General features: G+C 40.5%; 1 protein-coding gene across 2 annotated transcripts in view; it reads left to right on the forward strand.

The window, feature by feature from the left end:
- ABI2 (abl interactor 2) overlaps positions 1-15,284 on the forward strand; it is a 111,829-nt gene that overhangs the window by 54,359 nt on the left and 42,186 nt on the right. For both annotated transcript variants that reach the window (XM_024206476.3, XM_024206467.3), the window contains exons 2-3: positions 3,448-3,615; positions 14,372-14,548. In XM_024206476.3, coding sequence (XP_024062244.1) covers positions 3,448-3,615; positions 14,372-14,548 — 345 coding nt within the window. The remainder of the gene's footprint in view (positions 1-3,447; positions 3,616-14,371; positions 14,549-15,284) is intronic.

The raw sequence follows: 15,284 nt of genomic DNA on the forward strand, positions 1-15,284 counted from the left end.
CATTCGCAAATCTTTTGAGCTGTGAAATTTTCTGGTGGTTTATCAGTTGTAATGCTTCATGCGCTTGGGAAAACTGAGCTGAAGTCATTCACAGGGAAATGGAGTAGGGAAGTAGGTGGATCTCCATTACAGCCAAAAGGCTTTGGAGTGGGGAAAGGTGACAGATCGCTCTCTCTCTCTCTCTCTTCTCCCCCCCACCCCCGTTCCTGTCCTATCCTTTTCTCTTGGGGTGGGTTGGGGTGGATCTTCAAGTACATCAGACTTACACTAGCCAAAGGATATGAAAAGCCCTAGAGACAGCATTCTACCCACTTCCCATCAGCTGGTCATAATGGAAGGGAAGTTGGAGAGGGGACATCTTACCATGGCATTTTTCTGCATAGGGACCCCACCTTGTGTTCATAGTAGTTGTCAAATACATTAGTCAATTCCTGCCGTTGCTGGGTTGGCAAAAAACTGTCTGGCCAGTGTTTTCTCCCTTTTGATTATGAGCTGGGAAATAGTCATTGGTGTGGTTGAGCAGCAGCTGCCATCCCTTTTCCCAGGAAGCAGGCTGGGAGAAAGAAGGGAGCTATGTAGACCGCCATTGTTGAGTATGTGGGCAAAGAGGAACCTGCTAAGACTGGGAGGAGGATGTATTATGTTGATTTTGGGGGATGGGTGGTGACAGACTGAAATATTGTATATATGTTGATATAGGTATTTTTCGTGAAGGCTAGCAAATTTAGTCCTCAGGCAAGTGGGTGTCAGGAAAATTTTTCAGGCCCTGGGAATAATTATTCCTGGAGTAGAGAGACACGGTTTACATTCAATGTTTCACAAAATATTTGCACTCAAGTAGATCATTGACCAATTTGGTAGCGTTATAAGAATCTGAATCATTTGGCTAGTATCTCTATAACAAAGGCACATATCAAATTTTTAAGATTAACCTGTGTGAAAAATACGTAGAGTGAGCGGCAAAACTTCTTTAGATTCTAAATATAGCTTAGTATTGGGGCATGGAGACTAGGCCATTTGTAAAAGCAATGTGGAGTCCTTGTGGCACCTTAGAGACTAACAAATTTATTTGGGCATAAGCTTTCGTGGGCTAGAACCCACTTCATCAGATGCATGAAGTGGAAAATACAGGAGCAGGTATAAATACATGAAAGGAATGGGAGTTGCCTTCCCATTTGTGAAACTCTTTAAGGGCGGGGGTGGGGGGGAGAAATGAAACAATATTCAGTGTTTTGTCTTCTGTGGCAGCAGTCAATTATTTTAGTATTATTTAATATTTATATCACTGTAGTAGTGCCCAGAGGCTCTGATCAGAATGAGTGGTCTTTTTTGCTGGATGCTGTAGAAACAAATGTAGACAGTGCACTGGTTCTCAGTTATCTTATGATATTGATGCACGAACAACGAGAAATAACTTGAAATCATAGTAGAACCAAGGTACCTGCACTGAGAGTTATTTTTGTGGCTATGCTGAGAATAGGCATTGCCTAACCAAAGGCTGTTCTCTTTTGGCATATGTTAACATGGAAGACTAGAGTTCAGAATCTCAGATTTGTTTCTCTTGCAACAGTTGACATTTCTCATATCTTAAACAATGCTTTTATCTGTATTCCTTGAACTAATTTAGGTGTTTGTGATGTCCTCTGCTGTTCCAGGAGAAAAGCAGAACCTGAGGGCATGAGTTCTTAGCAAGTTATTAATTCTAAATCTGTTTCAAAATATCTGTGCCTGTGTTACATTTTTAAATGGCAATCTGCTGGTTTGGTATCCCTAAATATTTTTAGTGTCAAATTTTCATGTCCAGTTGTCTGAAAGTTGAACAAAGTGAGGACTGATTAAAAAAGGAGAGTGAAGAGTACAGGCAGTTCTCGACTTAACAACATTCAAGTTACGATGAACGGCACTCACAACGTTTATAAATTGACATCCTGTTTCAACTTTCCGATGTCAGTTTTGACTTTACGACATCAGTTTCAACTTTACGATGCTCGATCAGACATTGTTCCTATGGAAAAATCAAGTTACAACGTTTCGACTTAAGACGCGATTTTTCAGGAACCAATTGTGTCCGACGACTGCCTGTATTCAAACTTGTAGGAGTATTAAGGTTTTTTATAAAATGTACTACTAACTGAATCATTTTAAAGTGATTTTTCTAGTATGGTAATATTTTTGCTACCATTTTAGGAAAACAATTACAGTTCATCCATTGTGAAAACTCACTTCCATTTTAAAGCCCATTTTTAAAGCCCATTTAAGCCCATTGAGGTCTGAATAATTGGAACAATTGAATATTCTATTTGGTGGATTATTTCAGGCATTTAGTGCAAGATCTAATTAAAGCACACAAAGTTGAGAGAGGAGTATTGGAATTCTGTAATGAGCATTTTGCATCTGTAAATGGATAAATGAACAATCATGAATTTAAAAATATTGTGGAACTTTTATGTTTTAAGTACTGGTGAGTGCTTTGAGATCTACTGATGAAAAGCACTTTAGAAGTAGGCATGGCAGAATTTGATTTGTATTTTGATGATTGTTGATTTTTATTTAAAAATTTCCCCTGATTTTTAACAATTCTAATTTTCACAGTTGCATGAAATTAAGGGTGGGAGTTAGGGCAGTGATGGCACCCTGTGCTGCAACACTCTTCAGGCACAAAGTGCAGGGAAGGCTGCAGTCCTGGCCGGGCAGAGCAAATGCCCCTGGCCAGGACTGCCAGATGGACAAACTCCTAGACACCGGGGAGACCATTCAGCAGCAGGGTGACCTCCCTTGCAGCCATCTTCCTCCTCACAGCCCTGGTTGGGATCTCTGCTCTGCCCTGCCAGGACCGTAGCTTCCCCTGCAACTTGGACTTGCAGGGATTCAGTATCATCAGGGAACCCTCTGCAGCTCCGCTGTCACAGCCCTGCTCAGTCGCTCCCATGAGGGCTTTCTGTGCTGCTGCAGGGCCAGTGACACCCAATCCCTGGAGGCGCAAGGTGCATAGAGGGGAAGGATGGAGACTGCACTTGTGATGACTGTTGCTGATGGATATGTTCTTGTCCGTTTCAGTGTATCAGCTGAAATTGACATTTGCTGACATCTGTCAATTTAAACCAAATCCTGCCAAGCCCATGTGTAAGAGCTAACTAAGCATTAGTAGTGGTACTAGTGTATTTTTAAAGGCTTCTTGAGACAGGATATTATATAACAGCTTCAAAAATTTTCCTTTCATTGCAAAAACAAGAAACTCTGTTTGACTAGAACCGTTACTTAATCTTTTTTGGGTAATTAACAATTTTAGGTGAAGAAAAGTAGTAATTTTAATATATAATGAGAGAGACTTGATTTCGTAGAATTGTAGAAATTCCTGTCCTTTAGAGGGATGCAAATGCAATTCATATGTCAAACCTTCATGTCTGTCAGTTCCTTTTAACAAATGTTTTTTTTCCCTGCTTTTAGTCAGCAGATAAACAGCGAGCTTTAGAAGAAACCAAAGCCTACACAACCCAGTCCTTAGCAAGTGTAGCTTATCTGATCAACACTTTGGCCAACAATGTTCTCCAAATGCTGGATATCCAGGCATCCCAGCTTCGGCGCATGGAATCTTCAATCAACCATATTTCACAAGTGAGACAGTTTTTACTTATATCATCCAGTATGTGTTACTGAAATCATACAGGAGATACAACAAGGGTTTGGTTTATCTGATGTTGTGCTGCATGGTGTGGATAAGAAAAGACAGTTCGCATTAAAACAGTGGAGCATCCTACTGCACCTGACTCACATGTTAGATTATTATTATATTAATTTATTAATGTAGTTTATCAGATTTTTTTGCCTTTATGCTACATATACATTTTGTTTAATTTTTATTATCTTAAGAAATTTATATAGAATCGTGTATTAGATGGATCATTGAACTGTCCCAACGTGGCTGTCTGTCAGTGGTGTCTAGTCCATATTTCAGATGAAGGCAAACAGTCCCATAAGGCATCTGGCAAAATGAATAATGCTGTGCCTTGGGACATATCTCTCCAGCCCCTATTTGGTAATTACCATATATACTTGTTCATAAGCCGCATTTTTTTTTAGTAAAAAAGGGAAGCATCAGAGAAGGGGGTCGGCTTATGAACGGGTATAGAGAGGGAGAGGTGGGACACAGCCCCTCCCCCCAATAGAGGGAGCAAGGAAAGGCAGCACAGCCAGCAGAGCCAGAAGGGAAGAGGCGGGGCCAGAGTCTCTCTGCTTCTGGCCACACTGCTCTCCCTCCAGCTTCCGAAGTAGCTGCAGCTCCGGGGCTGGCAGGCTGCAGCCGTGCCGCTCGGCCCCGCCCCTAAGAGCAGGCTGTGGACGCACCGCCCGGCCCGCCGGAGCACCCTGCGGCTGTGCCGCCCGGCCCAGCCCGCTGGAACACGCTGCGGCCACGCCTCCCAGTCTGGTCCGCCGGATCAGGCTGCGGCCGCACTGCCCAGCCTGCCTGAGCAGCTCCAGCCAGGCCAGAGACATCCTCCCCTGGCCCTCCCCAGATAAGGTGGGAAGGGATGGGATGGGGAGAATGTGGGGGTCCCAGGCTAGGGGTGGGGTCATGTGGGGGGTGGTCACAGAAGTTACTCCCCTGACCCCCAGCTTCTCCTCCCAAAAAACATTTTCCCCACCAGTTGCTGTCCCTGCCCGTCAGGGTAAGCCGCTGGTGGGCCGGGACACTTTGTTTACTTAGGTTTACTTCCGTGCCTGCGGACGCTCGAGGTAAACAAACTATCTCGGCCCACTAGTGGCTTATCCTGATGGCCCGGGAGCCAAAGTTTGCTGACCCCTGAATTATAGGGTCGTTTTATGAATGGGTCATAACATTTTTTCATTTTTACTTATCCATCTTGGGGGGGTCAGCTTATAAACGAACCGGCTTATGATAGAGTATATACGGTAATTTACAGATACCCTGAAGCATGAGGTTTGATAGTCCCTATAATTTATATTTAGTTAGTGTAAATACAGATGCTATTTTTTCTGTTCTGTTTTGAATCTTGCTGTTTGTAACAGTAGTTTCTACCTGTTAATGAGTAAAGTAGCATTTCCTGTTGTCCATTTTGAACTTATTGTGTTTTAATTTAGTTTTCTCTTGACATTGATTATGGGACATGGTAAATTCAAATAATTAATTTATATAATTAAGCTATAAAGTAAAATGTAAAACCAGGTATTTGAAAAAAAATCTATTTACTTATTTACCAAATGAAGTACAGGAGTTGATGTTGAAAAGCACTCAGAGTAGAGTATTTTCCTGTGAAACATGCACAGCTCTAGGTTCCTGATAGTATCATCTCTTTCAGGTTTCCCTTTGCCCCCTGCAAGTCTACATGTGCTTGGCATTTTAGTGTTCTTTACAAAAGCAATTCAGGTCAACACTTAATGTTGCAAGTTGATAGAAAGATCATATAACTTTCTGTGCGGGAGAGGAATCTTAAGACCTGCCTGCTTTTCCAGAAGTGTTGCCAAAGTAAGATGTTGCTTGATCACGACATCAGTTATGTATTTCATTTTAATGTTTGCATATAATTAAAATGACATGAAATAAACTGTTTCTTCTGGTTTCTAAACATGTGAAAGTAAAGTTGGACTCATAAGTGACATAGGCCTTGTGGTTAAGCAGGACTTGAGAAAGCCACTAGATCATGAAGCTTTTTGAGTATCATAAACTTCTACAGGATCTCAACTTTTATTTTAAAAAATCTTGTGTTTAGCCCTTGCGCTTATGAAGATTATCTCACAAACATGCATCACTTTCCCCCTCTGTCCAACAAAGTCTTAAATCTGCAAGTAGCTTGCCACTGCTTGTAGCTTTGTTGGCAGCCGAGTAAATCCTACTGCTATTCAGAACCAATGGGCTACAGTGTAACTGACAAAAATGCTTCTTCCTTCCAGCCACCAGAATGGGTTAAGTCCAGGCTACAGATTTACCAGAGACCTACTGGCTTGTGATTGATAGAAAAGGATGTGAAACCCATTGAGCAGGGTGTTGGGACAGCACCCTGGCAGGAATTCCAGCATCCTTGCATTCCCAGTAGCTGGGGGAGGAGGTGGTTGGCTTCTGACCTAGGCATTTCTGCTGGACAATGGTGGGCACTATATTTTGTATCAATTTTTGACTAATAGGTATAGTTCTCGGGCTATTAGGAGTTTGGTAAAATTTCCAGTCCTGGATGTGATGGGATTGGGTGAAGGAGAGGTTGATGCAAATTAAAATAGGCTAGCGTGGTATTTAGAAAGATTATTTGACAGGGGGAAGAGTGGGAGAAGAAAGGAAACAAAGTAGAGATAAAGAGATAGGAGAGAAGAGGGGCTGGATGGAGAGAAGTTAAAATGGAAGCTGACACTGAAGACCGCACAGGAGAAAATGTGCCATCGTCTATTATAGGAAAGGAAAGAGAGGAGTGAAACCAGGAAGGGAAAGAAAGTAACAAAGGTGAGACATAGTAGGTTCCACTTTCTTAAACGTACTTAACAGAAAGCAGTTAGATATGTTGTCATTAAAGAGTGCGCAGAGTACAGTGCTTTAAATTGCAAGGGATATGGCACCCCAGGTAGCAGGTTTAGTCTTCGGTCTAGTAGGTGACAAATCTTGCAAGCCCCGTGGTTAAGAGAGAGGCTAAAAGCTGGAAAGTCTGGGTTCCATTTCTTCTATCACAGGCTTCCTGTGATCTTGACCCAGTCACTTAATTTGTGATAGTTTCCAAATCTGTAAAAATAAATATATTAATATTTGTGAAGAGCTTTGAGATCCTTATACAGCCGGCATTATAGAAGTGGAAAGTATTATTTTGTCCAGGCTGATCAGTTTTGTATGCTGCATATGTGAAAAGCTTGTTATATTTTTGTCCTGTAGTTTATGCAAAGCAGTTTTTCTAAAGAATGCCATCACATTTCCAATTGTCTGTTTCTTTCTGAGAATATATGACATTTATACTAATTGAAATGTGAGTTTATTTTGTTGCCACTAGTACAAATGCAAAATGCTTCATTATTACAAAGAAGTGCAAAATTACCAGTGCCTAACGGAAGGCTAAAGGCTAACGGAAATATATCTGCCAACATTTTCAGTGCTGCATTTGTATAACAAAACGTAGCTAAAAATATTTTTTCAGAGTTTTTGGCGTCTTTTTAAATATGTGCTCCCTTTGTTGAGACTGTAGCATTTCATGTGAAGGACATTTTCAGTGCTTTCATGAGAAACAGTGATACCATAAGAGTGAAGGTTTAACTGGGGACATTGGCAGCTGTGCTGGGCTGCTGTCAGTCTGCAAGGATATCAGTAGTTCCATCTCTTTAAACAAAAAGAACAGCCCCCTCAACCTCCAACTATTAATGACACAGTCATTTTTCATTTGTCTGCCATGTGTGTAATCATTTGCAGTGCATGACTATTTTAAATTAATTTATACAAAGTTCTCTGGAAAGGCACACTTAATATATGCAATGCTTGAATTTTAGTGTTCGAAGGCCAATTAATCCCATTGTATGAATGGTACAATATTGTCTTTCAAATATAGTTCAACTTCCATATGTTTTTTAAAAATCAAATTTGGTTTCATTTCATAAACTGTATCTGTATGAAATAATAAAGAGATAATTCTTGTCCAGAAGCTTTGATTATAGCTCCTATTGCAGGATGAACTTCTTGGAAGACTTAAAAAATAAAATATATATAAATTCTCAATTGCAGAAGACTTCTACAGTGTTTATTGCTTTTCACGTCCAGTGTAAAGATGCCAGTTGTACTGTTTCTAGTGCTAGTTGGAATACTTCATGTGTACAAGAAAGTCAAAGGATTTTAATTCAGGCTGATCTACTTCATCCACGCTGCTTCAGAATGGGCACAGGTCCACCTCTTCCTTCAATTCATACATGGCTATGCTTCAGAGTAGTATGTTGATCACTTCAGACTGATCCTTGGGCTTGGAAAACAGTCTGTAGTCCAAAATCTGAGAGAAGGATGAGCTAAACTGCCTTTAATTCTAAACAGGGAAGAACTGAATCTTGGCTGTCCTGTCAGCCAGAATTTATTAGACAAGTGCTCTCCAAATAAATATTTTGCAGAATAAGGCCACCTGGCATTTTAAGTAGGAACACTTTTCAAAATTGCATGTTTGTTAAAGTGTAGTTCTCTTCTGAAAAGACACTTAATTTTAAAAAGTGGTATTCTGGAGATCCATACTCATTTTGTTCAACTAATTTAAATGCCAAATTTGATCAGTTAACTTATTTTTTTTCTAAATGCCAACCCTGCAAACTTAATCTGAGCACTGAGATTAAAGTTGACAAAGTCATTTGAGTATTTCAGGTTATAGGTCCCTAATCAGGAAAGCATCCCTTTCTCATAATTAGGTCATGGTTTTTACTTGTATAGTGTTTACTAGTAGGCAGAAAGCTTAAACCCTAAAAACATTTGTTTTATAAACATCAATTTATAATTATAAATATATCTAAATACCACATTTATTTTAGTTGTTCTAGTTCACAGACAGAATACTGATGGCTTCTGAATTCTCAAAACTAATATTGGAGCCTGAAAACTTGCCAAAGTGGTTTAAGGGGTGATTTTGTAAGGTTTTGTAACAAATAATTTTTTGTGTACAAGGCCAGTTTTTAAATTTCCATCTGTCAACTGTAATGTCATAAAGAGCTCAAGAAGTAGCAGTAGTTGGGACGGGCACAGCACTAACCGAGGACCTCACACAAAGTAAATGTTCCTTTCATTGTTTTCTACTGGGAGAGCCAGAGATTAATCCAGGTGGCTGGGGTAGAGTGAAAATACTGCTTCATTCTTGATCTCTGCCCTTGTCCTTCTCATTTATATCCCTCTCCCTCCAACACCATACCCAATGGGTGGCTTGTGATGTGTACAGAGCTGCAGGGCCCCCACAGCAACCCACAGTCTTGAGCTTCTATTCACTGCTCCCATGGCACCCAGCTAAGCTGCAAGAGCATGTGTGAGCCAGCCCAATGTAGCCTCCATTGGAACCCCCCACCCCATGCGGCATTCTGTCAGGAAAAGTTTGGAACCACTGTCAGTTAGTTGTCTCTTATCACAAGCTATGGGAACAAACAGTCAGCTCCAAAAGTGCCAGCACAATTGTATAACTTTCCAGAACTGGAACTGTGTATTACCAATTTATGGAATGGAATGAATTTCAGCATCTTAACAATGCCATCACAACCGCTGTTAAACTGATATTAGTTAAAATATAAATCTTGAGTCTAGGCAACTATCTTCTAAAAAATCAGTTTAAGTTTGTGAACTTGCCAAACATAAACAGGGACTCCTATGTTAAAGCAACAAGCCAGTTTTAAAGGGACAAGAGTTTGGAATTAGAACTGGTGCGGACCAGGGGAATCTGACTGTTTAATTAAAACAAAGCATCACGAAGGCCAGCGGTGGGTGTTGACGCGACGTGATTTCTGCCTAGTGCTCTGAATGTTTAACTCCTGGCGAATAAGTATTTTTAAAATATTTAAGATCCATTCCTTTCCAAAAACATTTGTCAGTGTTGTTGAACTTAGTGATTTTTGTCTCCAATCAAGTTTTTAAAAGTGAATTTTAAAAGTCTACTAGCCACATACTCTGAGAATAGTTGCAAGTCCTAGTTAGAATTGTATGGAATCTTATGTTTTTTCAGAAATCCAGTTTGGAAGCATTCAGGACTCCTTTTGCAATTTCACTTCTGAAATTTGTCAACAAATAGTCAATCTTTTAGAAGGCCAGTTTAATAATCTGAGAGACTCCTCTTACAGGATTTTGAAGATATTTCTAATGTAAGAGGTGGCAGTAAATTGGTGATTGCTCAAAAATTATCTAATGCACTCATTATTAGTGTAACCCCTTTCCAGAACTGACTGGTACAACATTTTGCCAAAGTACATATTGAATATTAGCATTTCAAACTTGCCTAGAGAGTTACGGATGGAAGAATAGGTTGGAACATATACTTAAACTGCCTCAAATGTGTTCTTTAGCAAATGCTGTTTTCTGAAGCTACTCTAATTTTCTCGGAGTCATCTTTAATTGCTTATCAAAAGATTAATAGTAACTGTTCCTAAATTCTGCCCAGATATTTACCATCTGACAATTGAAAGCAGTGGCCCAAAGTTAATAGAGCTTTGGAGAAGTTCACAAAACAATGTTGGCAATAGCCTGAAATTGCTGATTAGGGACAAATTCTAAGTTGTCACTGAAAAAGTTATGATTTGCTGAATATGATTATCCTATTTGTATGCATGTATTATTTTTGTAGCTGAAGTTATGACGTGTCTGTATTTCAGATGTAGTTACACATGGATGACACCCATTAGGCAAGATGCGTTCAGTCTAGATAGTGGGTGGGGAAGGGCCTATCCAGGGCAGTGAGTCATTAGGGGAAACTGTAGGTCTAAGGCCTGGTCCACACTACCCCCCCACTTTGGACTAAGGTACGCAAATTCAGCTACATTAATAACGTAGCTGAATTCGAAGTACCTTAGTCCGAACTTACCGCGGGTCCAGACGCGGCAGGAAGGCTCCCCCGTCGATGCCGCGTACTCCTCTCGCCGAGCTGGAGTACTGGCGTCGACGGCGAGCACTTCCGGGATCGATCCCAGAACATCGATTGCCTGCCGTCGGACCCTCCGGTAAGTGTAGACGTACCCTTAGGAGAAGCTTATCCATCACCTGGTGAGCCCTCCTGAGGGCCTGGTCAGAGAGCCTGCCTGTAACTGCAGCTGGGTGTGTCCCTACCTGTGTGAATGCTGGTGGAAGTGTAAGACTGGGAGCGGGTCTGCAGCTTGGCACAGCAGCACAGTGTGAGGGGAAGCCCAGGCTGGTAGGTCAGAGGGCTCAGTGGTGGCTCAGTTCCAGGTGGCACCCCGGGGGGAGCCTGTTACGCCCATGCATTTTAAAATGAAGATAATAGAATCTTTTTTACTCCAGAGGTTTTCTGAGGAAAATGTTTTCATGATAAGATCAGCTTGATAGAAGTTATAAACTATTGAATAAACACACCGTCAGTACTTGTTACTTCAGGGATTTATGACAGTGGTGATGGTAGTCACCTTTGTATTGAGGATCATAGTATTTCTGTTTCCTTGGTTGCAGATTAATCTGAGTTGTCAGTTTCTCATATAATCAACTGCCTCAGTGTTCTTGCAAGATAGTTGTTTTAGAGAATAAGATACTACATCTGCAATAGTCTCCCAACCAAGCAAATTAGTTTCTTGAAAAACCTCTGTCTGCAAAATCTTTGCAGGTAATTCTTTATATATTTACCACAAGTGAGTGCCACGGTCAGATCCTCAGTTGTTCAGTAGTTATATTTAAGAGATAAAGATGCAGTCTTGGGTTGCCATGCAAGCCCATTTCCATTGGATCATTTTCTGTTTTAATAGGTTTTTAAGTATTTCATTATTTGATAACTATAGTAGTGCCTCAGCTAATACAGTATTCCTCAAGGAAGACCGATGTGTTTATACTTTTAATAAGATACTATTTAATTCATGTCTTTAGCTAATGCCTCTGTTGGGACACTGGGGCAACCCTATTTTCTTGAAAGAGTTTGCATAAGTGTAATTGACTGGAAAGTAATAAAAATGATTCTGATGCACAAGATGAAACAGAATCCCGTTTGCTCTTAGTTTTGTTGACTGCAGTGTAAACAGGAGTGTAAAGCACTAAGAAGTTATTTTTGTTGCTATGAGAATGTGTACATGCACAGAACAGATCTCTTGCTACACATAGGACTTTGTATAAAGAGGACTTCTCTCCCTCTTGACTGCGTAAAGTCAGTCTGTTACCATTCACAAACACTAAATTCTTGTTTAAAATGGTAACAAAAAGGAGACACTAGAAATCGCAATGAGGGTGATTTTGATAGGATTATATAAACCCACATAGCTGAAACTTTCTTCACAGTATAAATTTCCTCATGTGAAATTACCAAATTTGAGGTCAGCAATGGGCTTGACCAAAATGTTGGTTTCAAGTGCTTTGTTGTCTTGTTGTGACTCTGAAACGGTGGTCCATAGAACTGTTTCTTTCGCAATAAGAAAGTAAGGGTACGTCTACACTTACTTCCTGGCTCGGCGGCAGGCAATCGATCTTCTGGGATCGATCCCGGAAGTGCTCGCCGTCGACGCCGGTACTCCAGCTCGGCGAGAGGAGTACGCGGCATCGACGGGGGAGCCTGCCTGCCGCGTCTGGACCCGCGGTAAGTTCGGACTAAGGTACTTCAAATTCAACGTAGCTGAATTTGCGTACCTTAGTCCGAAGTGGGGGGTTAGTGTGGACCAGGCCTAAGTCTGCCTTCAAGTTACATTGCTCTTTCCTTGTTGTGTCCCAAGCCAAGACCCTTAGGATTTCCAGAGGATTTTTGACCAGTTAAATAAAAATCCATCAGATACCTCTGTTTACCCTGCACAACTGCTCTGTTTTGTGCAAGTTCTTTTGGTGTAAATTCAAATGTGACCAATTTTACTGAAACTGGATCAACAGCAAGCTAAGGAAAACCATATCAAGTGACCTAGAGAGATTAGCAATTAAAGCTGCAGGAAATTGGGGGAGGTTTGGTACTAAACATAACTCTGTGTCAAGGGAGAAGAAATAGAGCAAAAGCACAAAGCAATATAAGTAATTGTGTTAAAGCAAGTGTACTTTAATCTTTTCTTGTACTAACGTTATTTCTGTGTAATCAAGCACTGCAATGGAAGTAGGGAAGAAGCAGTCAGGATTGTGGGATGGTCTAAAAATGAATCTTAAACCACTCACAATATATGAAGGTTTGAGAACCACTGTGCAGTCTGAGGTCACAGATGGATGAATGCGAGGGACCAAATTCTCTACTAGTGTAACTCTATTTACTTCACAGGAGTTCAAGTAGAGAGAATTTGGCCCACAGTATCATCTGTAGCACTTAGGTACAAAGGATAAGTTAAAGATGTGGCATCTGGCTTGTACTTCATAGTTCCTTGCTTTTTTTTGCTTAGTGACACAGCAATAATCAGTTTAGAATGTTAATATCTCTGGAACTTTCATGGGACATCTGTTTGGCAGTGATAGTTTTTAATTATACTTTGCTGCATATTCATTGTTCTACCATAATAGAACTGTGCATGTAGGGTGGGATTTTCAAAAGTGTTTAACTTTGGTCCTAATGCTGCTCCCGTTGAAGTCAGTGGACGTTTTACCATTGGCTACAGTGGGAATAGCTGGATAAGTGCTAAGCGCTTTCAGAAATCTGACCCTTAATGCAGAGTAAACTGTGTGTAGTAACTGAGAAACCTGTTCTGATTGTTCTGAACAATATTATCCGTTTTGATACCACTGCTACTATGAATGAATAAATTATCATAATGAGAAACTACTCCACAATCTGACAAAACAAATTAATTATGTCCGAGGTTTGTATTACAGGACACACGCACAAACTGGGGGAAACAGACTGGGAAAAGACCTTTGGGGCCTCATCAGAGTGAAAGACATTTTGGGAGGGTGACTATTAAATTATAGGAGTACGTGTGGCACCTTAGAGACTAACAAATTTATTTGAGCATAAGCTTTCGTGGGCTACAGCCTACTTCATCGGCTGCATGTAGTGGAAAATACAGTAGGAAGAGGAAAAAAAAACTGTAGTGGTAATGAAAAAGGCCCATTTCCAGTAATTGACAAGGAGATATGAGGAACTGGGGCGGGGAGGGGGAAATAAGCATGGAGAAATACTTTTACTTTGTGTAATGGCCCATTTTTTCTCTCCTGCTGATAAAAGCTCACCTTAACTGATCACTCTCCTTATAGTGTGTATAGTAACACCCTTTGTTTCATGTTCTCTCTCTCTCTCTCTCTGTGTGTGTGTGTGTGTGTATATATCTATATATATCTTCCTACTGTATTTTCCACTACATGCATCTGATGAAGTGGGCTGTAGCCCATGAAAGCTTATGCTCAAATAAATTTGTTAGTCTCTAAGGTGCCACAAGTACTCCTGTTCTTTTTGTGGATACAGACTAACATGGCTGCTACTCTGAAACCTGTTAAATTATAGATACTCATTTAACATTTAAAATTGCTGTCAAAGTACAAAAATTGTTAAATTAGTGAAACCGAATTAATAATAGTTGCTAATAGAGCGGAAACATTAGGAGGGATTTTGCTTAATTGTAAAGAGTTCAAGTGAAATCAGAAGGTGGTAACTTCTAACAGTGATTGAACAAAAGGAGTGTAAGCAGCGCTTACTCAGCAAATATTTATATGATATATCTCTATATAACTTCAATTCATAAAATCATGGAGCCGAATCAATTTTTTAATACCAAATGTACACTTAATATTCAACACTATTGGTAAACACGTTGTGTGTTGCAGACGGTGGACATCCATAAAGAGAAAGTTGCTAGAAGAGAAATTGGCATTTTGACTACGAACAAAAACACCTCAAGAACCCACAAAATCATTGCACCAGCCAACCTGGAGCGACCAGTTCGCTACATTAGAAAACCTATTGATTACACAATTCTAGATGATATTGGACATGGAGTGAAGGTAGGTGATGTTATAAAACACTCTTAAATTACTGTATGGTTTCAAAATGTAAAGACCTGGAATAGTGACTTATTCCTGTCTTCCTCGTTGCAGCGTGGGTTTTCTCAATTTGTTTAATCCAGAGGAATCCCCCGGTCCTGTTTAACCTTGCAGACCATTTTACCCCTGATTCTGGGTATGCCTATGACCATGGAACTCCTCTGGGGCAGGGATAAACCTGCTTACTTGATAGAGGCTAATGCCATTGCCCTTGTTTGAATCCGTTGTCAGGAGGTACCTGAATAATGAGGCTATTAACCCTCTGTCCCTTCCCTGCCTGAGTTACTGCCACAAAATGCATTTGTTGACCCAGGTGTAATACCAATAGTGCTACTCTGTGGCTCACTAGCAGGAGGTATTTGTGTAAAAGGCGGCATTTAGTGTGCTTAGTTTTAGTGGTTGTTGAAGAGAATTGTAACATGACTGATGTCTAATGGGTTTTCTGAACCTGAAGACTGCCACAAAAACTTGGGCCAGCCAGTTATGCCTTTTTAGGAATTTCTTTAAACACAGATTTGGGATGAATAGTACAATTTTTAGGGTCTGAGTTTGCATGTAGTTACTAGAACTGCACAAGCTAATTAGGCACTAACTGCAAATTTGGCTAGATCCATAACTGCCTGCTTTTTTGCAGATACCTGGTTGGTGTACACAGTAATGCCATATGCAAATTAGACATGCATTTTAAAATATCACA

Source organism: Terrapene carolina, unplaced genomic scaffold (assembly GCF_002925995.2).
Source record: "Terrapene carolina triunguis isolate 2854851 unplaced genomic scaffold, T_m_triunguis-2.0 Scaffold62, whole genome shotgun sequence".
Taxonomy (NCBI): domain Eukaryota; kingdom Metazoa; phylum Chordata; order Testudines; family Emydidae; genus Terrapene; species Terrapene triunguis.